Source organism: Notothenia rossii, assembly GCF_949606895.1.
Source record: "Notothenia rossii genome assembly, chromosome: 4".
Classification (NCBI taxonomy): domain Eukaryota; kingdom Metazoa; phylum Chordata; class Actinopteri; order Perciformes; family Nototheniidae; genus Notothenia; species Notothenia rossii.
Genome location: NC_136902.1, coordinates 53213497 through 53238817, shown reverse-complemented (window position 1 = coordinate 53238817; position 25321 = coordinate 53213497). Strand labels below are relative to the sequence as shown.

Below are 25321 nucleotides of genomic sequence, written 5' to 3'. Positions count from 1 at the left end.
GGGAGAGAGCTGTGGTTGATGGGCCATTAGTTGTGTAAATATACAGCTGAGAGCATAGGCGAAGTTTGGGGGGGTTCCCGGGGTGCCCGGCACCCCCTGGTGGCCGGAGTCTTTTTTTTTTTTTTTTTAGTTATGATGTACAGATAGTAGGTGGCCTAGATAAATATAACTCTGGAACGCTATATCAATAAATGCAAACTCAATAAACATAACTCATTTAAATCCACAAACATATTGTCTCAGTGTGTACTGCTGTCAGAGACAGAACATTACTCAAAAATGAGTCTACACAGACGATCTGTGCAGCTGCTGCGCCCTCACACGCTGCACGCACATGCGCACTTTGAGCACTCAAATTCAGACAAGTCGAGTCTGCCAGCCGCCAAAACCTGACAGGAGAAGACTAAAAAAATGGATATACGCAGGTTCTTCGCAACCAAAACAACTCCAGTTTCGGATTCAAGTTCCAGCGCCACCGTTGCTGCCACCCAAGCTGCACCTGCTCCGGACCCGCCAGTCCCGCCTCGCCCGTCGACCAGCCACCACATCTTGGCGCCGGTCGGCACCGCAGCTCCCGCCGCTTGCAATCCCTGTGAGACAGCCTCTGATGGCGGTCAACTTCCCAGTGACCTAGGAGATAAAAGTGTGGGCCCCAAACAGCCAGTGCTTCCCGTTTTCCCAAGACACAAAATTGGAGATAGAAATCGTTGCTTTTCTGCATTCTTTTATAACAAGCATCCGTGGCTGGAGTACTCGGTTTCAAGGGACGCAGTGTTTTGTTTTTGTTGCCGCCACTTTTCCAAGGAGATTGGAGAGGAGGAAGACACACTAGCTAAACAAGGCGGGCGATATTGGAGTAAGCTAACTGAGAGGCTGATAAAGCATAGCTCTTGTGAAAAACACAAGGCCTGCATGAGACTGTGGGAGGGCTACAAGGAAACTGAAAGATCGTCCATCCACAGCTGGTGACAGCAGAAATGGACCTGATAAAATGTGCTGTCCAATCTCCCATTAACCTGAAGGACCTGCAAAACGAAGTGAGCAAGGAGAGCTATCCAAACTTCTTCCCATTACTCCAGCTTGCACTGACACTGCCCATTGGATCAGCGACATCAGAGAGAAGTTTCTCAGCAATGAGGAGGATCAGAAACTGGCTGAGAACTACAATGATCCAGGAGAGATTTTCTGATCTGGCCCTGCTGCACATTGAGGGAGATTTGACTGCAAAACTGTCAGTTGAGAAGATAGTGGACATCTATGCCAGCCGGAAAAAGAGGCGCCTGATACTGCACTAGGTAAGCCATTCATTCAAATTATTTCGTTTTGTTGAGCTTAAATGCGTAATTGCGCAGCATCTGCATCCGGGGATAGCCAGCTGCAGTAAGCAGCAGACGCTCCACGCTCAAACCAAAATCCTCCAAATCCTCCCGTTTGCGTTGTGCTCACATGCTTCGGTCCTGCTAGCGGCCGCTGCTGACAGTTGTGGGGCAGAGACGCTGAATGCATGGAGATCATAATCACTAGATGACGGTGAACAAAAGTCATTACTTTGTTGGTTGGCTTTGTTTTCATCGCTGAAATTAGGTCAAAATGTGATAAAACTGCTGTGCTTATATCCTACAGTTATTAGTTAGTATGCCTATACAGGAGTTCATTAAAAAGTGTGTGAGCATTGGGGAACATTGATCCTACAGACCTCTGTGTTATAGCCTAATTATAGCAGCAGTATGTGCCGCAGCAGCCGTTTTATTTTGCGGCGAGTTCCGCTGCCATAGTAATTTCATCTATTGGGCATATTAGTTATGAAAACATACCTGCAGTAGCCTGTAGGCTATCCTGATCAATTTTCATGTATGAATCCTTGTGTTGCAGCCTATAGCTATACATTACATTTGTAGTTATTTTTTGGCACCCCAAACCTTAAAGTTCAAACTTCGCCCATGGGAGAGCTGCCGTTTCATTCAGACTGTTTAAAAAACTGTAACAACGGACTATTTTTCTTAGCGGATGCATGTCAATTTAAATCAATACATACAACTATTTTTTAAATCAATACATACAACTATTTTTTAAATCAATAAAAAAAAATCTAAATCCATAAAAGCATTTCAATTAATATTGGGAGTCATGTCGTTACTTTGTTGAGAATTTGGCCGTGTAATAAGCGGGATGATTTGCAGCGACTTGTTCCTTATGGGGAAAATAACACCCGTCATGTGTGTGTAGTAGAGGTGTGTGTGGTTAAAACACTTTCATGAAGTGAAGGAATTTCCTTCTATAAAACAGCTGTGGTCAGCAGTGAGTGTCACGGACATGAATTCATAGATCAAGGCAGACTGGTGCACACACTCTCCTGTCCTGCCAGGCGACACGCCCGTTCTAAGCCGTGTCCCTCACTCCTCACATCCGAAGCATCCCCACAAGTGTATTATGTTGTTACATCGTTTCAGATGTTATGTTTCAGTTGTGCTCTGTCTATGTTCAGTGATGCAAACTTGTCACCTTTCGGCGAAATTCGCCGTTTTGAATCCAAAATAAGTCGTTTGTGTAATTCATGTAGATCTGCAATACAAATATTTTTGGGGTATGGGGGGGGCTGGGATCCGGAGTAATCTGCGGCCGTGAGCTGTATGTGCCATCATGACACGCATGGTGTTCTTTTTTTATATATTATAATGAAGTACGAGCTGTGTGCACGAGTCTTCCTGCCTGTCGGCTCTGCTCATGGATGTATAATAAGGCTCTGCTGCTCCGAGATGATGGTCTAGCTTCAGCAGCTACATTACCTACGGGTGCGTTCGTTAATATTAACTGTGCGTCCGGAGTCACTGTGGCACAGACTGGACCGCTGGTGAACAGCTGTTAGAACGGGCCGTTCAGGTGTTCAGAGCAGAGCTCCCTGTCGGAGCGGCAGAGCGTGATGTGAACTGAAAAGTTTTTCTGTGGCAATATTATTTAAGGAATCGTTGAGCTAGCTAGCTAGCATACATTGTTACTATCTGCTAACGTTAGCTTTAGCCTTCTATTTCTAATAGTTTTTTTCAGAGGCTATAAACAGAGGTGGTATAAGTATATATATTGTACTTGAGTAAAAGTAGAAGTACTCAGATCTTGTACTTGAGTAAAAGTAATAGTCCCAGAGTGTAGGAATACTCTGTTACAGTAAAAGTCCTGCATTCAAAAATGTTCCTCAAGTAAAAGTAGAAAAGTATTATCATCAAAATATAGTGAAAGTAGCGACAGTAAAAGTAGTCATTGTGCTGATTGGTCCATTTCAGAACAATAGATATGATATGTTTTATAATGATTGATCATGAAAGTGTTCTCAAAGCTGTTAAAGGTGCAGCTAGTTTGAATGACTTTGTATACTGCAGGGTAGCTTGTGGATTTAATCCAGGTGGAACTAAAGTCTGATTTAACACTTGATTATATTTCACTTAATTAATCCAGATCTGTGAAGTAACTAAAGGTATTAAATACATGTAGTGGAGTCAAAGTACACCATGTACCTCTGAACTGTAGTGGAGTAGAAGAACAAAGTAGCAAAACATTGAAATACTTAAATAAAGTACAAGTATCTCAAAATTGTGCCCAAGTATAGTACTTGTTGAGTTTATGAACTTAGTTACTTTACACCATGTGGCTATAAAGATAAAAAGACTTAAGCCTTGCACAGAGGCATGAAAATACATTTTCAAAATGCTCAACAGTGCTGCCAAAATTATAAACTGACTGCTCCACAATTTGAAATAAATGCTTTTATATATTTCTATTATGTGACTCTTTGGCGTTTCTGTTATTATTAACACTGCTGCTTTAGTTGTTCTGACTGCTAAAATCCTCTGTCATTCCGTGGGGTGGGGGAGCCGGGGGCTCGGATCCTTGTCACCTTTTTCATACCTGATGAGTTTGGATCCCTGTATGTTAAAAAGCCTCAGTCACCTTAATTCATGTAATAAAAACATCTCAGGTCAGTAACACTCAAAGCTAAATGTGCAATACCATATTCAGCTATGTTACTATTTATAATGTTATTGTTGTTACATCAGAAGATGTACATATTGAAATGATTTCTTAACTTACAGTAGGCTATTTTTTACAATGTGTGATTTATTAAATTACAATGAATATTGTCATTGTTGAAGGCTTTTAGAGAAGGGTGAACTATAAGCCTGAATGACATAAAATGTTATACCTAAAAACATAAAAGCCACAATAAATAAGTCACAATTATTGTAGTTATTTTTACCTCCCGTATTGCTTTCAACCCACCAGCTTTTATGGTTTTGTTACGTCACTAACTGTAAGCTTGTCACATACAGTCTATGGTCACTCAGAGTAACCTACTGTTAATGTAGCTGCTGGAGAAGAAAGATCAGGGGGGGAGGGGGGGAGAGAGCTGTGGTTGATGGGCCATTAGTTGTGTAAATACACAGCTGAGAGCTGCCGTTTCATTCAGACTGTTTAAAAAACGGTAACAACGGACTATTTTTCTTAGCGGATGCATGTCAATTTAAATCAATACATACAACTATTTTTTAAATCAATAAAAACATTTTCTAAATCCATAAAAGCATTTCAATTAATATTGGGAGTCATGTCGTTACTTTGTTGAGAATGTGGCCATGTAATAAGCGGGATAATTTGCAGCGACTTGTTCTTTATGGGGAAAATAACACCCTTCATCCAGATGAGGATCCCTCCGCTACACTTTGGGATCCTGATCGACCGACGAAACTCCATTAAAATATACATATTTTGGGTGAATTACTGAGTTTAGGCACGTTAATAACGTTTTAATGAAGTTGAATACAGTATATTCATATGTGTCAGTGATTTCATGTCAATTCGACGAACATAAACATAAATGATCGTGGTGAAGATGATGATTAAATTAGGATTAAAAATCGAGAGCCGGGCTGCATTTCCTCCCGTTCGTTTTTTTCGAATAACAACATTATTTTGTTAAATAACAACATGGTGATGTTTTGTAAATGATTACATGTCTCTTATTTAGCACAGAGTATGATATCCGTGACATATGGATCTTAACAAAGTTCCGCTGTACATCCAGCGTACTGTATCTGACTTTATTTCACATGAGCTCCAGTGTGGAACCCCACTGCACCTCCTGGTGGATCAATGATCCATTGCAGCTGGCTTCATTATAAATACATTTATCTATCACGGGGGCGGTCTCAAGTCAAGCTGGAGGTTTTCCCTTGAGCGAGGGCAGATCACGTACCAATCACGGCCCTCGCGTTTCAAACTGTCCGAAATGAATCGCTCCATCTGTATGCTGACTGGCTGCTGGTTCCCTCGTATGCTGAATGGCTGCTGGTTCCCTCGTATGCTGACTGGCTGCTGGTTCCCTCGTATGCTGACTGGCTGCTGGTTCCCTCGTATGCTGACTGGCTGCTGGTTCCCTCGTATGCTGACTGGCTGCTGGTTCCCTCGTATGCTGACTGGCTGCTGGTTCCCTCGTATGCTGACTGGCTGCTGGTTCTCTCGTATGCTGACTGGCTGCTGGTTCCCTCGTATGCTGACTGGCTGCTGGTTCCCTCGTATGCTGACTGAATGCTGGCTGAGTGGGTGGTGTCCACCCTCCCTGTCTCTCCTCACTAGCCATGTCCTCTCTTTCTTCACCGTCACTTTCCTTTCTCTCAGTTTCCTCATCCCTTCTTCCCTCAATCTTTGAGACTAATGTAAGTAGAAGACATGGCACTGTAGATTTTCGAACATTTAAAATATTATACCACTTAAAAATAAGAAATATGACTTTTGTTACTAAGAGTTCATACTTATTATACCTGTGTCACCTTTCACACTATAGCTGTGATCATGAGCTATGGGCTTTGTAGATACAGGTCCCGGGGTGAATCGTGGTGCAGGGGCACTTCTCTTTTTGACCACAGGGTGATGCACGAAGATGGTGGTTATAGCCTCTGCTCTAAGCCTGGTCTTGCCCTTTTTTGTCTTGACAAACTGGTCTGTATCAAAATGTGCCTGCGGAGTGACTTGAGGTTACTTCACACACAGAACAACTCAGTTTTGTCTGCCCACATACATATTCCATAGTGGTTGAATACACAGTATTAGGAAACACTTTATACTTACTGGACATGGACATGTTATACTCATTACATACTGTATATAAAATATGAACAAGAATGTGAGACAACTTTATAGAAATTCATATCACATCTGTTACTGATGCCATTTGTCATACTTTGTTAAACTCACAAATAATAAAGTTCCATAACTTCAGTTGGGAACAAAGACCACACCTTATCTCCCCAAGGCAATTTCCCATCCAATAGGTGTGCTATATAGGTGTGTATAACCCTTTCTCCTGTCTGTTACTCCCTCTTTCAGCACAAGAACCAGAGGGGGATTCAATGGAGCCTGAATACCTGCACTGAGACCCTCACCCTGCACCCTGAGTCTCAACTCTCAGTGTTTTTCGAGCCTTTCCCTGTTTTTTTGTATTAAACAAAACATTAAGCTTTCCCAATGGTGTGGTTTTCGTTTTGTGAAAAAGTGCATGCAGTGTTTGTATATAATAACCTCACATATTTTTTTGCTGTTGGTCGTGAAATTGCTCCTGCTGACTTGAGCCAGCCATTTTTTCCTCCGCTGTGTCAGTGGGGAAGCCGTACATTCGTACTCCTTTCTGGGAGTGATTTGAGCATCCCCAGGCAGCACAGCAAACCATGGTGGCGACTAGGAGGCAGCACAGCAAACCAGGACAACACGGAGGAAAAGGCACAGACAAACTGCATGATATGCTATTCAATGTTTATTGAATTCCATGTATTTGCAATAGATGTTCCTAAAACAACACATTTAACATCATCATCATCATCATGCTGCTGCTGCTGCTGCTAGTCCTTTGATAGTCACCTGTCGGTCTCCTGTCCTTTCTGAAAGCCATAAAGATGACATTAGTCATTTAGATAACTTGTGTCCTCAATTACCATGGGATTACTGAAACTACCATGAATTTAAGAAAATGGTAGAAATGAATCTAATCTGAATTTTGAAGCATTCCTTTAGATCCCCTCCCTCTAAATATATCAATAAACATTAGAAAGTGATGCTCCTGGCTACCATACAAGTTTAAGAAGATAATATTGGTTTTAAAGAATTCAAAGCTATAAATAAACAGCAACAGGCTCTTTAACCAATAAGGCACTGTTAGCCTAACATGTAAACTAGTTGTTCACACTAATCCTAATATTATCACTTAATATTAGCAAATTCTATTTTATTTTTTAAAACATATTGATGTAAATACATACATCGATTTGTTGTATAAATATTGCAAATCAAAACCTTTATTCACTAATAATTACCAAAAATCGTAGTTCTATCTCCTGTTATCAATGCATTCACATTGCCTGCCATGAACATCCGGGGAACGATCCTCGTCTACATGAACCACGTGACGATAACCGTTTTTGGACTTCCGCTGTCGTAACTCTATCTATATGGCGCTGGGTTTGTCAAGCAAAGAAGAGAGAATACTTACTTCCGGGTGTAAAATTCTCTAAAGCAACTTCTATGAGCTGTTTCGACCCTCGGTCCTGACGGACTCCAAAAGTCCAACATTATACAATCAAACAAATAAACACAAGAATAATTGTGTCTTATTGTTGAGTAAATAACACTGTGTGGTTTAGAAAATAATACAACATTAGAAGTACGAGTTGGGAGTGAGAATGTGTTGGTATTTACCCTGCATTATGCACATGTTACTAATAAAGGATTATGTTATTGTATGAACTCTATTTACGATGTATTCACATTAATAGTTCATAATCAACGAATGACAAAATGCAGTGACAAGAAAACAACCATTGTATAGCATTTGTTTGAGTAATAAGAGGCAGTTAAATATAAAGGCAAGGCAATTTATTTTCATACACATCAGCAAGTCAAAGCGCTTTAAATAAACGGAAGTACAAAATATAAACACATTTTCACATTACTATCAACTCAGTCGGGCGAAACAAGTACATAGTTTCATATATGGTGTTTTATAATGTCTTTATTTTGTATGGCTTTAAGTGTGTTTTAAATGTGTTTTTTGTCATTATTATGGCGTGCACCAGCATGTGGACGTGACACGTCGCTTGTGAAAGAGCTCTCCAGTGCCTCTGTGTTGCTTGGCAGAAACCTTTACAGGTCTTCTTCCTCAGACTCAGGGCTAGTGTAGTCATTGTCATCCGACTCCTCAATGTCCTGCTGTAATTGAAGATCATGGCATTAGCGGCTACACCGCTGTACACATGTAGAGCCTGTTTGTGTTGGCTTTTGAGAAAGTGCCACCTCCGACTGAGGACACTCTTGAGCCCATGAGCAGCATCCTCTGTCAGGTCACCGAAATCTGTAGAGGAATAATCACACAGCAAAAGGGCTCAATGTAAACAAACCATGACAATTGCAAATCTCTTTGCATTGTACAATGCTGCATATGTAAAAACACTACAAAATAGGTAAATCCATCTTAAACTGAAGGATGTTACTATATATCGGGTGCCAAATGGGATATGTTGATTAATGTTTATATAGTGCAAATAGTCAATAGACAGAAAATAATCGATTATGATCTTGATAATGAATAGTTTCAGTAATTTACTATTTCACTTCGGCCTGACACAGTGACAGATGTGTTCTACTTATGTAAGACATGTAATTTGTTGAAGAGGTGATGAAAATATTCAAATGTTAAGATCTCAGACATACTGCTGGTTTTGATGCCCTCCAAAGTCTGTCCTCTGAGTGCTTCCACTTCTTGCACTTCCTTCAGAAGGAACATGATGTGCTGCGACATCTCTTTCACCAGGATGCTCTGCTCCTCCTCCAAACGTCTGACCAGCATTACCTGGTCAAAGAAAGACCTCGTCAACCTGAAGGTGTTGCCTTTAGGTTGACGAAAGGAATGGAATAGTGGACAAGGAATATTTATTCATATATTATATTATTACAGAATGATTTTCATTTCTGAGACACAAATCTTTGTAGCGATAGCATTGGTTCTCTATAATGTAAACTAATATTATATATTTGCAGGCATCACCATTGCTTTTTCTGCCCCACGATAAACTGTCATATTTTGGTATAGACTAAAAAAACAACAAGCCAAACTAGCAATTATCCTACCATTTGCATGCCTCTCCCATGGTAAGATGTAGCCCTCTGTCAGACTGCAAGCCAACTCCTCGTCGATCTGTTCTTCCTGCACTCCTGTGTTGTATTGCCCAACTTTTTCGTGAAGCTTCTTCTTCAGTTCTCTCATTCTCTTCCTCTTCCTTTGCCTTGCCTGGTTGCTGTCTGCAAAGTGAAACGGAAACAAAACTGTGTCATGGTGCCAGAATGTTTTTGAAGTGTAATTTCAATAACTACGTTTGACAACAAACCATGCTGACGATACAGATCTTGCTTCCTGCGCAAAAGAGTGACGGTCTCAATATCCCCCCTCAGTCCTTCAGTACACCCTGGGGCGTAGACTCTCTCTAAATAATTGCAAAAAAACAATTGGAGAAGTGATACATAGTCTCAGTTTCAACATATGGCCAACTTATATTGTGTGTCTAAACTTACAGTAATTAACAGATGTATATATGGAAAACCTGTGGTATGTCTTACCTGTGACTGCCCATTGCCTGACATCATACACCCACTGCTGTATGGTCTCCTGATCAAGGTTGTGCTCCTCTTTGAAGTCGCTGAAGTTGGCAGCTTCCACCTTTGTCCTCTCTGTGATCTTTACAAAAAAAAGAAAATGTCAGCGAAAAGCACCATGCAACACCATAATGCAAAGAACACCAGTTTTCAGTACAAGACCTTCAGAAGAACAGTTGAAACATTACATGACACCATCTGACTTGCAAGAGGAAGTGTGGATAAGGGAAAACATAATGTATACTGTATAGCCATGAGGTTACATTGCAGACATCCTTCATAAATATGTAATGTCAGATGAGAAGACAATTCTAATTTGCCCTTACTTTGAAATATCTGTGGGCTAAAACTGTCACGGTTTGGGAAGGAAGCAGGACCCAAATGCAGATATAAACTGAAAAAACTCCTTTATTTCAAGGCTATGATATAAACAATGACAAAACAGAACACTCACCGCAGAACTAGTCCTGGCACAAGACGAACCGACCCAGACAGACAGAAAACCCAGAACTTAAATACACACAAGACTAATCACACAACAAGACACAGGTGAGGAGGGAGGAGAAAACACAGGGGCCACAGGTGAACATAATCAGACAATTAGACACACCAGGGAAACTAATGACAAGAGGAAAAACACAGGGGAAAGGACCAGACAATAACCCAAAGGAAAACATGACATGGAAAACAGCAAAAACACCCAAACCTACAAAACTATAAACGTGACATAACATGAGAATCGTGACAAAAACTTGATGAAGGTTGTCCCTCTTCCTTCTGTTCCAGCCCATCTGTTGAGTGAGCATGTTCACTCTTCCTAAAAAAGACAAAAAATATATCCACAAACAAAAAAGGAAGTATTCACATCAAAAAGGCAATACTGAGTGAGAAACCTGATAGACATGACTAAACCCAATCATTGAAAGGTTGTTGAACTGGTAATTACAGTAAAGTAATACACCAATAATGTTTTTAAGGAGGGAACTCTCTGTAAAATACTTATCAGGGCTGCCTTATTATCACATGTGTAGTGTTAATACCAACCTGCTTTTGTCATGTATTTTGTGACCAGAGCTGCCCTGGAGAGAAAGCTGTTCACCTATAATGAATGTTACAATTAATGTTTGGTCACCATTACATAACAATATCACCTACACATCATAGATCTTGAACTGGATGGTTTAAGAGAAAACGTGTGTACTGACTTCCTACAATATGCATGCATTTAGTGTTGCTGAACATATGAGCTGTCTATCTTTCATTTGAACTCAGACATAAAGGATATGCTTTCAACTAATCAACAGGCTTGTCACTGAGATAACACATACATATTTGTACTGCTTTCTATTAAGACTTCTTGTATCCATACAGTTACAATAATGCCATTAATAACATACCTGCTCTACTTCCTCTCCCACTGTGTTTCCTGCTCCGTCCTGACTTCTGCCACCGCATCTCACCTGCAACACAGTGCAAGTAGTGTTATGTAGCATTTCTTTAGAAGTGTTTGATATCCAATAAGGCATGCCATGCACAACATTTAAAAGTCCTTTGCATTAAAGATGTTATGTACCTCGCATTTTGCTGTATGGGCTTTAGCATGCATCACGCTAAGAAATGGCCTCATTTCGGTCAACGACAGAAGCTCTGGTAATCCCTCGGTTATTTTGTTAAGGTATGGCCAGTACCTAAGAAGCAGGAGCAGCATTTTGTGACAATATCAATATCATCTAAAATGACTGCTGAGGCATGGGCCATTCTAAACATTGTTGTGGATGTGCAATATGACAGTGAGGATTACCTGCATGTTACATCCATACAGAAGAAGTCAACATTTACCTTCTTCGACATCTCTTTTTGGAGAAACATTGGGTAAACGTATATTTCTCCACGGAAGTGGTTCAGTCCTCGTAAGAGAAACCCATGTCTGATTAATCAGAAGAAAATCTAGTTGTTAATAATAAACTGACACAGCAAGGCCTGGCTTAAGCACTCATCTCTGTCATCTAGGTGGCTATAACAACAAATATCACTTGGATGCTACGAATGATGGATCAATTCCGCTCCACAATCAAAAGTGTTTAATGCTTCCAATTCTTACAAAGACTTAGACTTGGATTGCTATTAAAACTGAAATAATGAGACCAGACTCAAGAACCAAACACATATACACACACAGACACACATACAAATACATACCTGCAAACTGCCACTTGAATGCCCTCCTCGTCTATCTGGGCACCAGACTTTTTTGACAATTTGGCAGTACCAAAGACGGCACTGTCATTTCCCTATAAAGTCAGTTTATTACAACCAAGTTTTGACATATATATAAAAGAACACCACAGGTGTAACTGCAACTACCATAATAAGAAAAAAAACGTACACTTTTCATGTTGCCTCTGACAAGGTCAACAAATGTTGCGACTTCCTCGTCCTTGGCCAGGAACAAGCCCTCATAGATTGGTGACTCCTCAGTCCTGTCCATGATAAGTTAACATACAAGTCAATAATAGAAATCACAAAGCACTACATTACTATGATTTGTTTTAATGTCTGTTATGGCTACTCAAAGACAACCCCAAGGGCTACTATTTGTATTAGCGGTGTGTTCTTTATCATTTTCATTAATACCTATACCTACCCTTTTGACTTGGAAAAGCGATAATGCTTGCGGTTTCCATCACAGCAAACAGCCAACATGTCTGGAGAACATGCTGGACAAACAAAGTGATGGGCCTGGCACATAACCTCTTGTTTGTACTGACAGAAGCAAAACTCGAAGAAGCTTAACTGAAATGTATCAGCACAGATACTACCTGTCTGTATATTGATTTAAAAAAAGTGGATTAGTAATTGTTTTGAAAGCAATGCCAACAATTAATGATATGGTATGCAGTAATATGATATTGTTTTTTGTATGTTTCCGTGTGATTCAGGCAGATTTACCCGTCCAGCTTGAACAGATCTGTGCTCCAACATTTTCAGAAATGCCTGCCTGGACATGGCTGTTGCTGTCACCTTCATGTGCTCGAATGAGGTGAACACATCATATTTGTAAAGCGTCTGGCAGCTGGTGCTAGCTGGCCAGTACCGATACAAAAGCAGTTCTTTAACCTCAGGAGTCCATTCTGCAGAGCAGGATGGACAGGATTTCCGAGGCAAGCAGACATTGTATCGTCCTGTGAACAAATGGACAAAGTAAAGGTATTTCGGTAATAAAACTGTGAGTTTTGCCTTAAAATATTGGATTTTATACATAGATGTGCATATATCATATATTAGCTATTTGACATGGCATTTGGGTGTTGTGTGAAAAGGACCAGGTGATAAAAATCTTTGCATTGCACAAAGTGGTAAAACTCTGCCGTACAATACTACTTGTACAAAAAGAAGGGCTTTCAGAACAACTTACCGTTGATGGTGACCACAGAAATATGCTTCCAAGGAGTAACTGTGATGTCATCAGAGCATTCACAGATTGACCTTGGAGTAGGAACAGGCAGTTGACATACTGCAATATAGAAAATATGTTAGGAAGGGTGTATTTACAGTTTTTCCTTAATTCTCCAGATTATCAAGATATTCAATAACATTTTGCATAATTTCCACATATCTTGCAGCCCTAGTCAAAACCAATCATACTTTTTTCAATCAGCTATGTACACTTCCCATTCACACTTAATTTTGGGAACTACACTATAATGGGACATTGTAATGTAATGTTAATCTTTACATACTTTGTTCACAAAACTGAGGCTGGCCATTTTCATCCACCACCACAGCAGTTGTAGGGGGAATGGGCTCCAGAAATCCATTGAACACAGCCTCTCTGTCATGGAAGATATTCCTCTTGTGGGCCTCCATGTCACAGGTTGCACAGAGGAACTCCATGTCCAGTGGAACACAGTCCAGGCACCTAATAGCCGCTTCTTCTGCACAGCATCTGTGGCACTTCTGAATGGCTATTCTCTCAGCTGAGAGTTTTGCATTAAAAAGCATTGGCCTAGCAGTTTTCATTCTCACCAGTGTGCGAAAAAGTACACGTCCCACCGTCCGGGACGTGTTATTTACAATATCGGACAAGTAGATCTTTCAATTGACTTGTCCGGCGGACAAGTGACGTTTTTCGCCCTGATTTATTGTTATATTATTGATAGATTCAGTTTACAAAAGGCAGAACTCATTCGCAAATTGGACGTGTCCGCCATTGTTCGTTTAGAAATGTTAGTTTCGGTTCTGTTTGTCGATTCCTAATGAAATGCATCTCGCCGCTTTCTGTACAGTTAGACGGGGGCGGGGCGGGAAGTGTAGCACAGTGGCAGGGTTGGGAAGCAAAACTCGGTTCCGAGAAGGAACAAATAACAATTGTCCGTTCCCGGGATTGATAAGAGTTGTGAGGACAGGAGGCGAAGCCGAGCCCCGCGGACCGCAGCTCCCTCTCTCTGCTCCGGATCAGCTGATCGCTGCATGGTGCAGCTCAGCGTCTCTCTCTCTCTCTCTCTCTCTCTCTCTCTCTCTCTCTCTCTCTCTCTTTCTACACACAGCGGATTCACTGCCCGTTTAACAGCCTCATCTTTGTCAAACTTTCTTATGTTCTTTCTCTAACACGTAATGAAGGTTATTAGGACTTTTAGCTCCTTTGTTGTTAATATTGACCGCCATTTCCTTTATGAAGTGAAGCAGCCTCCCTGTGTCCTCGCGCTGTAATCATATCCCCGGACCCCCATACTCGGAGGAGCACAGGGATGTCAGTATTGTTTATGAAGCAGGGTATAGAAATTATTGAAATTAAAATACTATCTATTTACTTTTACAAACAGTGAGCAGCTGGGCAGCTGCAGCATGTGTATTGCAGGACATGTGTAAGCGTCTTTGAGTTTTAGAAAAGCGCTAGGCCTATAGGCTATAAATATAATGTATTATTATTATTATTATTATTAGGCCTATGTGTTGGACATGTGTGGTTGGACTCTGTCTCACAGGCAGGTTGCAGCATGTGTGTTGCAGGACATGTGTTGGACACACAGATTGTGTGGTTGGACTCTGTCTCACAGGCAGGTTGCAGTGTAACATCAGAGGAGACTGGGCCAATTGTACATTCTTAAACTGCACCACTTAGAACTAACAAAACAATGCAGAGATTATGTTTATATAATTGTATTCACAGGGTATATGCAGGAATCCTGAAGTCAAATTTAATACCTTTTAAGACCTTTTTTAAGACCCTTTCCATACATTTTAAGACCTCATCGCAACTTTGAGTTCTAACCGGTTACATTGGCAACACACTTTACCTCACATTGACTATATTGATTGTAAGATAGCAAAACTAAACAGAGTGCAGACAGACTACTGAAGCCTTCTCTCCACATGAACTTCAACCTCTCTGTGAAGGTCAGGTTTAATGCAGTATGCTGCTTTGTTGCTTCTGTACTCTGTGCTCTTTCATTCCAGTAAAACTCCTCAGAAAACATTAGAAACCAGTATTTGACCAATAAACAAAACAATTGACAAAACTTTGAACTATGAAATATGTTAAACTTTGGTGAGCTTCAGCGGGGTAATGCCATATAGGAGCTCCCTCACAAATACCAGGGGTTAAATTGGGCTGGGGCTGTCCGGGGCTAAGCCCTTGCACATAGGACGATGCTCTGACGTCATCACCCTCACACATTTGTCATATGTTTACAAAAAAGGATATATATGTTAAGACTTTTCTCGTTCTGAATATAGACTATATTTAGGGTCTATATGTGTTGACTTTACTTTAAAATAGCAGATCTCTGTGACCGGATATAGTTTGGCTTAGACCCCGGCCCCACACGGTAAAACGCATACGCAAGCGCAAAAAAGGCTTCCTTTCAAACGCATTCGATTCATTAACGTGTCCGTTCACACTAGACCGCTGCAAATGCTGGAAACGATGTAGTACTATGTCATGCCTGTAAGTGGCGCTGCTGCCGCCCGAAATACACCAAAAGCAGCGAAGAAGAACCCGGAGCATGGTTGCCATGGTTGCCCTTCTGTTTATTCTCCTCGGTGGACGGCGTGTTCTCCTGCTGTATCTCTCAGGTAGTCCACCAGCAGATGAAAAACACCCACCTCTCCGCCTTTTCCAAGGAACGAGGGGACCGTGCGGCAGTTTCCGTAAAAAAAATGTTCCGCCGGTCAACATGTCCCTTAAAGTTTAAATCTTCCGTACAAAATTAGGAAAGTGCCGGTCAGAGGTCTTCTTTGTTATTTATTGAGCTTTAAAACAAATTGATAACGACTCTGTTCTCTGTATAATAATATAATAATATTTAATAAACGGTGACTGCCTCTCTTTTCCTCCCCCTCTTCTGACAGCCCAGCAGCAGCAGGAGACGTGGGGAGAGGGAGGCGGGCTCTTTCATCGTTATCAGAAAATGATCATATAGATATAGGGCACACACGGAGCCGTTGGACCCCCAGAGCGTTGCGTATGCCGGTCTTCCCACCTTGGGACCCGTTACCGTAGTCGTTTATTCCCCCCCCCCCCCCTCCCCCCCACACACACACAGAGCGGAGCAAGGCAACGAAACTTAAAATAATAAGCAGCATTTTACGGCGCGCTATGCATGGGGCCGCCTTGTGGGGTTTCCCGACATGTCGTTTCAGTAAATTAAAGGGTGTTTCATGTTGTCGTTGCTGTGGGACTTCTTAATACCTTGGAAAATGCCATTTAATACTTTTTAATACTTTTTAAAAGCCTTAATTTTCGCTAAATTGATTTATCAACTTTTAATACTTTTTAAGACCCCGCGGACACCCTGATTCAATAACCGTAATAAATTAAACAGTATGAACTGATTTGTAAATAGGAATACAGATTTGACTTAATGTTTTCATAAATATATTTTTCTCCCAGTTTGTCATGGGACTTATTTTTACCCTCTCAAAGAACCGGAATCGAGAACCGAAAATAACTGGAATCGAAAAGCAGAACCGGAATCGTTAAAATCTAAACGATACCCAGCCCTATGTGTGATGCAGTAAAATCTTACCGCTCACTCACGTGAGCGGTGTCGTAAAAACCGTGGGAAAATGTGAAATACGATGGCGAAGAAGAAGATTCCAGTGGCCCCAATTTGTGTATTCGGACAAGTAAATTGCCAAACTCACTTGTCCATGGACAAGTACTCTCTAAAAACTTTTTCTCACACTGCTCACATCTGTGAGAAGCTGCCTTTGTGCCCAGGCAGAAACCGTTCCGTCTGTTGCCCCCAGAACCTGGACTGCAGTTAGGGTTAGGGCTGGGCGATATGGTCTCTAAATGATATCGCGATATACGATATATCTCGCGATATTCTGAAATGTCCTCTAAAACAAATACATTGTTTTTATTTAACCCCTTGATGTTTACAGTCACGCCAGTAAGATGATTCTATTAGTCCCTGCAACATGTCTGCATTAAAAAAATCGACTAATAATGAAGAAAATTAACACATTTGTTGCAATAGTAATTTATGAACTAACTACATTACTACTTGTACTACAACATTTTAATCATCAGTTCTTCCTCATTTTCCTCAATTGTTCATATTTGGTTTATTAAAATAATGATAATGTGGTCATTGTTCAAAAATGTCTGCTATTATTATGACTAGTATTATTATTATTAGTATAATGCGCTTTCTGTCTTCCTGTCATTATCAGGAGTTAGACATGTAATGGCTATGTATTAGATTAGATTAGAACCTTCATTCTCCTAAACTGCTGGGACATTTCCCTATAGCCAATACCTTTTATATTTTTTTTACTCTTCACTTACTTGTCAGCATAGGTCGGCATTGATGTACAGAGCCGACAGAAGACCTTGTTTATATTGGCATCATATTGAGAGGTGCAGTGACGCGTCCTAAAACCAGGAAGTAAGCTGCTGGTTCCCTCGACAAAAAAGCAATGGGATTTCTCCATAGGGTTTTGGAAAATAGCTGGAAATAAGGTCTGTGGAAAACAAACCTGTTTGATAAATGCACGTTTTGTTCAGCCGGATAATATCCACATGTCTACCCTACTTTTATAATTTTTGAATCATAAATCTAATCGATAGATTATAAAAGGGTTTTAGGACGCGTCACTGCACCACTAGAAAACAACTCCATCGATCAAGCTGGCTGAAACTGTCTCTCCCTCTTCTTCTCATGCTACCTGTCACTCTCCTTTAACTCCTCCGGTGACTTTCTTTTATTTGAAGATAGTTTTTTGCTCGGCGCTCATAGGCAAACGGGAGCCTGCTCGCGCTGGCTACGCAGCAAACAGCTGTTTGCTTTTCACCCAACAACGACAACCGCCTCACGAAGCGCTATGTTGGAGCGTTAATAAACGAAACAATTTAACAACATTGCTTGTCACAATACCTATACCACAGGACAATTTTATTTTTTTTAAGCAATATTTTTAGTGGCCCGAGCGGGCAAGTGGAAAGTACGTTATGCTGGCCCGGGGTGTCTAAATAGTGCTTCCGAGCCAGCGGGCCATTTATAATGTCGAGCCCTGTTCTCTGTCACTGTGCATGTGTGTAATGTTTGTGTGCAAGTTAGACGGGGCCTGAGTGTGTGCCTGCGTGTGTGACTGTGTCTATGAGGGAGAAAGGAAAGCTCATTTTGGCCGCGGCGGGAAATTGATTTGACAACATAATACTCGATGTTCACGATGTGGTCATTTACGACATCGCATGTAGTGCAATCCACGATGTATCGTGTAAACTCGATATATCGCCCTGCCCTAGTTAGGGTGTCCCTTAACTCTTGGAGATGTGTTTCTAAAAAATAAAACAGCTGTTAAGCCGCCACCCTAAAACTGGTATGATGGATATTAAGGTAGTATACTGAACCACTTTTGAGTTGGAAAAATATATGCCGACTAATAATAGCAGCATGCTATGAATCATTATATGCATCCAAAGCAATATTAGCAAGTGATACTTATACCAAATATGCATTCACTTGTCATGAAACAGTCAATACTCAATACTTTATTATGATTAACTAGATGAGTATAAAAATGGAAACATTGGGAAAAACTGTAGTGCCAGTCAACTGCTGTTATAATCAATATACTCACCAAGACTACCAAACTCTTGATGTTCTAGCTGAAGGCCTTCCTCATGCACAGGATCGTCTCTTCTGGCTTTTGAAGCTGCAGAGACAGTCATTTTTGCTTAACCCTTCAATCAATCTAAAATTAAACCAATTAATTGTAATATGAAAATGCTCTGTAAGGACTGCAGGTAATGAAACTAAGAACATATTACCACAGCATCAAGATGAAAATTTACATTTTCCATACTTTTATCCAAATCGAGGTACACATGTTCAAAAATACAACACAAGCAAGGATTATCAGTCACAGGCTCTTACAATATCTTGATTTAATTTGAAAATGTTTTAAACATTGCAACAGATTTGTCAAGAAGTATCTTCAAATTAATAATTTCATACTGTGTACACCAAAATAACTGTTATGAATTATCTTTATTCTTAGACTTAGAAATCATGATGTAGTAAAGAACAAACCTGATGCGGAGCGTTGTGTTTCCCGTTGTCTCTCACGTCTGCTTGTGACTTGATTAGAAAGGGGTCTCTTCCTGCTTTTTCTTTTCTTTTTTGGAGGGATGGCAGGGGTTTCAGTGGCCATGGCAGCCTATATTTTTTCAGAGGTTGAGATCAACAACAAAGTTGTAATACAACATAAGACAGCAGCACTTATATTTGAGCAATTATTTAACGGTTGCATAAAAAGGTCTAACGGACCCTTTACATTACATCAATAAAAAGCAATAGCAATGATTATATTACAGACTTGGGTATTTGCTTATCATGAAAAGCCTCACTCTGGCCTCATGGACAAGAGCCTCGCTAATCAATGCTGCCATGTGCATCCTGGCCTCATTGGGATCCTCAAAGACCCTCACTTCACGGTTGAGGGAAATAGCATACAAATAATACAAACAATACACAAAATGAAGAGTGAGAGAAAGACAGGAGAGCGATTAAAAGAGAGAGTGATAGAAAGAGAGACAGTGAGAGAGAGTGGCTCTTAAAAGGGCTGTTGGTTTTATATGAGTGTGTGTGTGTGTGTGTGTGTGGATATGTTTGTGTTGGAGATATTAAGTGTTGTAATGAAGCTGTAAAACAGGAAAAATAAAAACATGATTAGGATTATTTAGAATAACAGTAACATCTGTGCAATACTCTATATGCAATAATAATTAATCTGAGCAATAATAATAACATATAATAATAATCTTCTACTATATATTTAAATTCTACAATTTAACAATCCCAATTTCCCCCGGAGATCAATTAAGTATTTCTGATTCAGAGTGGGACATTGGGTGGTCCCCACTGGCCAGTCAAATCCTCTGGAAAAACTCCAGTTCCACATTTTTGTTCCACTCCATCGCCGATGCCCTTTAGCCACTATTAAAACTCTGTGTTGAACACTGTCTTTACAACACATGCAGGGCTCGACATTATAAATGGCCCGCTGGCCCGGAAGCACTATTTAGACACCCCGGGCCAGCATAACGTACTTTCCACTTGCCCGCTCGGGCCACTAAAAATATTGGTTTAAAAAAAAAAAAAATGGTCCTGTGGTATTGGTATTTTTACAAGCAATTTTGTTAAATTGTTTCGTTTATTAACGCTACACCATAGCGCTTCGTGAGTCGGTTGTTGTTGTTGGGTGAAAAGCAAAAAGCTGTTTGCTGCGGTGCGCAGCGCGAGCAGGCTCCCGTGAGCGGGAGCGCAGCGCGCTCCTTCACTACAGACTATCGCGCCACCTAACCATTCGCCAAAATGTTTTTAATACCAGCGGTAACCGGCCAAGCGCCGGGCAAAAAAACAATCTTCAAATAAAAGAAAGTCAACGGAGGAGTTAAAGGAGAGTGACAGGGAATATGAGAAGAAGTAGTGCAGTGACGCGTCCTAAAACCCTTTTATAATATATCGATTAGATTTATTATTCGAAAATTATGAAAGTAGGGTAGACATGTGGAGATTATCCGGCTGAACAAAACGTTCATTTATCAAACAGGTTTGTTTTCCACAGACCTTATTTCTAGCTATTTTCCGAAACCCTGTGGAGAAATCCCATTGCTTTTTTGTCGAGGGAACCAGCAGCTTACTTCCTGGTTTTAGGATGCGTCACTGCACCTCTCAATATGATGCCAATATAAACAAGGTCTTCTGTCGGCTCTGTACATCAATGCCGGCCTACCCTTACGAAAAAACACTATAGTATTACTATTAAGAATTACTATAGAAATACCACAAAAAACTGCTATAGTATTTCTATGGTGTTTTGGGACACACTATAGAGAATTACTTTAGTAATACTATAGTTGGCTATGGTGATCTTATAGTGAAGTTACAGTTATACTATAGTGTTTCCTGTAGTATTTCTATGGTGTTTTGGGACACACTATAGAGAATTACTTTAGTAATACTATAGTTGGCTATGGTGATCTTATAGTGAAGTTACAGTTATACTATAGTGTTTCCTGTAGTGTTTCTATGGTTTTTCGGCCACTCTAGGAAATTACTATAGCTATACTGTTGAGTTTTATGTAGTATCACTATAGTGCTTTCTATATTATTTCTATGGTTTTTTGGAAAACACTACAGAAAATTACTATAGTAATACTATAGAGTTGGCTATGATGATCTTATAGTGAATCTATAGTTAATTAGCTTTAATAATGATGTATTCATCCCTATAGTAAGTATGGTATCAATAAATAAAGGTTAGCAGGCAGAGCAGTTTCAATTTGAAAGATAAGGACTTTATTAACAAAATAAAATACATTGTTCACAGAATATGAATACGAATAAGTTAAATGTAAAAAAATTACAAGAACAATTTCAGGCCTGAAACAGAAATGGTTGGGCAATGAAAGTAAGGGAAAAAGTGTCCCAACCCCTATATACAGTATAAACACATTTCACATTCATATACTTACAACCCATGCCTCTCTACCAAGTCAGAGAAGCAAACTCTGACAAGTTTGAGGCTGGTCTTCTCGGTAAGAATGCCATTTTGCAGTTCATCAAATACTTCTGGAATTTTCTTCTTAAGTAGATCAGTTAGGCCATTCAGAAGAACTGGTTATTGGCTGAACAAAACAATAAGAGCAAGCACAGCACAAAGTAAAGTTCTGGCCTGTGTGATTTTTTGAAACACAATTTAACAAGCATGGTACATGTATACCTGAGTTTGACAGACTTCTCTTAGGACAGGCTGAAGATCCGGTGCTTCAGAAAAGTGAACTTGGAATCTGTCAAAGTTACTGATTCTCACTTCTATCAACATCTATACACTCTTTGAAGTCTGTGTTGTATTTTAAAATCCTATCAAGGACAAATCCAAATTCACCTGTTACTTCCAGGAGATGGTTTGTGCTTTGGACACTGTAGATTTTTCTTTTAATTTACTTTTTGCTAGGACTTTAACAGATTCCTGCAGCTCATTCCCGCTTCCTGTAATTATAAGAAAAAGACAAATTCATCCTGATGTTGACTAATCATATTATGCCAGATTAAATTAAATGCCATCATCTATCATCTTCTAGTTAAACCCATTAATACACACCTTATATAAATTATAAGCAGTATGGTAATTTTAAGTTAATTAACTTCACCCATAAAGACAACTTCTAGAGAAGCACAGGGGAGATTCTGCTCAGCCTCCAGTGGCGCTTTCTCCAGGAGGCTGGGTATTTCTTTATATTTTTTCTTTATATTTAAAAACATCTCTTCGCTGTTGTCAGTGAGTATTTTACAAAGACTGAAACAGCGCCCCTCTAAATTAATGTGTGGTGAAACACAGTATTGCACGCTACACTCACTCTATAGAGCTCCTGCGGATGATGTCACATATGCTGGTCACGTGACGAGAAACGAAGGGGGCAGCCATTTTGGCAGTAATCGCGTCAGTAAATTCATTGGCAGGCACTGGCAGACTGTCGAGGATGGTGGATAACTGCTGTGCACCAGGTTGCACAAATAGGCGTGGGAAGAAGAAAGGTGTATCTTATTATCGCATTCCAAAAGACGCGGAGAGGAGGGAAAAGTGGATCGCAGCGATTAAAAGAGCCAGGAGCCGTCTGAACAAGACTGAAAGATGGGACCCCCCGGCCGTTTGCTTTCGCTTATGCAGTGATCACTTCATATCAGGTGGGTGAAGGAATACAGTACAATGCTACAAAAAGTTTTCAAAAAGCAAAAATACAAACTAGTTTCAGACGCACTGCAGTAGCTATCCAAGCTAATAAACAAACATGCTAACGTGACACTGCCGTAGCTAGACAAGCTAATAAACAAACAATGCTAACGTGACACTGCCTATCAAACTGGAATAATTTAATACTTACCCTTGCAGTGATGATGCCGAAGTTTTTGGATGTAAGACTCCACAGTTGAATGTTGTTTACGAAGCCGGACTGACACCATTTGTAAGCCTCCAAGCTTTTGTAAGCTCTTAGGGAGTCTCCTGAGTACACTGATGGAAAGCTTACAAGATAGCTGTGGATGTCCGCGTAGCGCAAGTCGGGTACATCGTCTTCAGAGCAGGAGGTTATGCTCTTGAAAAGCACACCGGGTGCATTATATGGGTCGCTTATATTTAATCTTTCTAATTTTGTACTATAAAGCCGAATTTCACTTGAATTAAAATGAGATGTATACTCGCACGGTAGGAAAACGCTGGCGCCGGTCGTCATGTTTACTGCCAAAATGGTGGCTGATAACCAAAAGTCACGTGACCGCAGGAGCTCTATACTACACCCGCAGTCCGCTGTTTCAGGGACATGTCAAGGAAAGCCCGCCGGCCTTCCCTTCCAACGATTTGATTGGTCGGAAGGAAAGCCCGCCGGCCCTTCCCTTCCGACCAATCAAATCGGGAAGGCCTAACTGCCGTGCGTGACGCTGCGTCTCACATACAGTTGCCTTAGCGACAAGAGACAGATATTAAATCTCCCTTCTACACAATATAATATTTGCAAGTATAGAGTAGTGGCTGATGTTTTAGTCAGAAACAGGTAAACTGTAGTGTACACGTACTACCAATAAATAATTTTAGTGCGAGTAAGTTACGTATTTGCACTGTAAGAGACGGTATAGCAACGCAGCCTCACTCGCACTTTCTCGCCACATCTGGCCGAACAATGAAACCTAGCCAAAGTAGCTAGATAGCATTAAACATATAGCTGCTAATGCTATCAATATAATGCCGATTGAAGAATGATCACAGAAAAGACATTAAGTTAAGATAAAATAAATATAATAAAAAAGAAGAACGGCCTAAAGGAAAATAATTGTCATCCAGGCAGCTAAACTCAAACAATAGTTAGCTGTTCAACATTGGCAAAACATATTTATTTAAGTTTAAAAATATGTATTTAGACCCCTAGCTTGCTCACATTATGACAATATATCTGCTCACTTTGTTAAAAACGTTTTGTTTCTGTATAACTTACCTAGAGTTACGGTACGTCTACACTACAGGCATCAAAAAATGCTTTCAACGCTTCGCCCATTCACTTGAATGGGGTGACGTAGAAGATTTTTAATCTTCGCCGAACTGCATTGTGGGGAGCATGGCATGGCTTTGCAAGCATCACGAGCATCTATCGGCATCAAAAGTTGAACAATGTTTAACTTTTGAGGCTCGATGCTTGGCATCAGCCAATCAAATCCCGTTTATGCAAATCCCGCCAGTGCAAGCGCAGCCAATCAAACCGCGTGCAAGCAGGGAGAGCCAGACCGCAGTTCATTTCCTCATATTCCAAACGAGATATTACGGTAGCAAATCACCCGGTTCTTTACGACCGGAACTATTTACCGGGATACAAACCGGAGGAACCAGACATGGAGGGAGGTGGCAGAGACAGTGGGTGAAACTGATAGTTTTTTTCGCCTGTTTGGAGAGTTTATATCCAGTTTACTTCGTTTTAACATTGCTATTGCTTTGTATGTCGGGGGCGGGAGATTCATGTGATTGGTTGACTCCTCCGCTGACATCCATGGTCCACAGCAGCCAGAGGTGAAATGGCAATTGGGACATTTGATTGACAGTTGGACAGTTGAAAAATGATACATTTGAAATAACTCAACCGTGATTGGGCAGGACAGTGCCCAATGTTAGTGCCCTATAGAGAGGCGAAGTCCCGCCCATCTACTTCCGACCCATGGGACCCCGGAAGCGGAAAATTATACATTGACGTCAATGGAGAGAGAAAAGTCATCTTTCGATCCCGTTTGAATTGTGCCACGAATGACACATATGATGTTTGTCAAATTAAAAGAACATTTTGCAAGTCAAAAAAATAAAAATGTGTCGTAAAACTGTGAAGTTACAATTTTTTTTGTGTGAAACCGCTCAGTGAACTACAGGTCTCTGGTCTCGCACAATACGCGTCACCATCACAAAGATGGCTGTCACGTTAGTAAATTTCACCTGTTTCTTTCAGAATGAGGCGAAAAAGTATAAAAAGAGGTGAAAATCACTACAAGTCTGGGCATGTTGAGAGCTGTACATACACGAAAGGGAGCGGTTCTGTAAGAGCCAGCATGCGGGACCGGCTTTACAAGGTTTCAGTGAGTAATAT

General features: G+C 40.6%; 1 protein-coding gene and 1 long non-coding RNA gene across 11 annotated transcripts in view; one reads left to right on the top strand and one right to left on the bottom strand.

Annotated features, from left to right (window-relative positions):
* Positions 1-886, top strand: part of LOC307036092 — a 105104-nt gene extending 104218 nt beyond the window's left edge. Inside the window, exon 2 of the long non-coding RNA XR_013807272.1 lies at positions 54-886. This is a non-coding gene — a long non-coding RNA (uncharacterized lncRNA). The remainder of the gene's footprint in view (positions 1-53) is intronic.
* Positions 887-7899: 7013 nt separating this feature from the next.
* Positions 7900-24260, bottom strand: LOC307037114 (uncharacterized protein). 10 transcript variants are annotated; one of them, XR_013807601.1, is made up of 13 exons: positions 13424-16171; positions 13103-13201; positions 12637-12869; positions 12332-12510; positions 12074-12167; positions 11887-11978; positions 11489-11614; positions 11261-11375; positions 11085-11147; positions 10732-10786; positions 10142-10504; positions 9652-9769; positions 9481-9518 (listed from the first exon to the last, which is right to left on the bottom strand). XR_013807601.1 is itself a non-coding variant. In XM_079677882.1 (11 exons), exons 3-11 carry the CDS (start codon positions 21681-21683, stop codon positions 8040-8042), a joined length of 1194 nt encoding a protein of 397 aa, XP_079534008.1. In that variant the 5' UTR covers positions 21684-21829; positions 21925-22193; positions 24191-24260; the 3' UTR covers positions 7900-8039. The 10 variants fall into 10 exon arrangements, 5 of the variants coding, with proteins under 5 accessions (XP_079534008.1, XP_079534007.1, XP_079534009.1 ...); XR_013807602.1 differs by having other exon boundaries at positions 13428-16171; XR_013807603.1 differs by having other exon boundaries at positions 9491-9518; positions 9652-9762; positions 13428-16171.
* Between the last annotated feature and the right edge of the window lie 1061 nt (positions 24261-25321).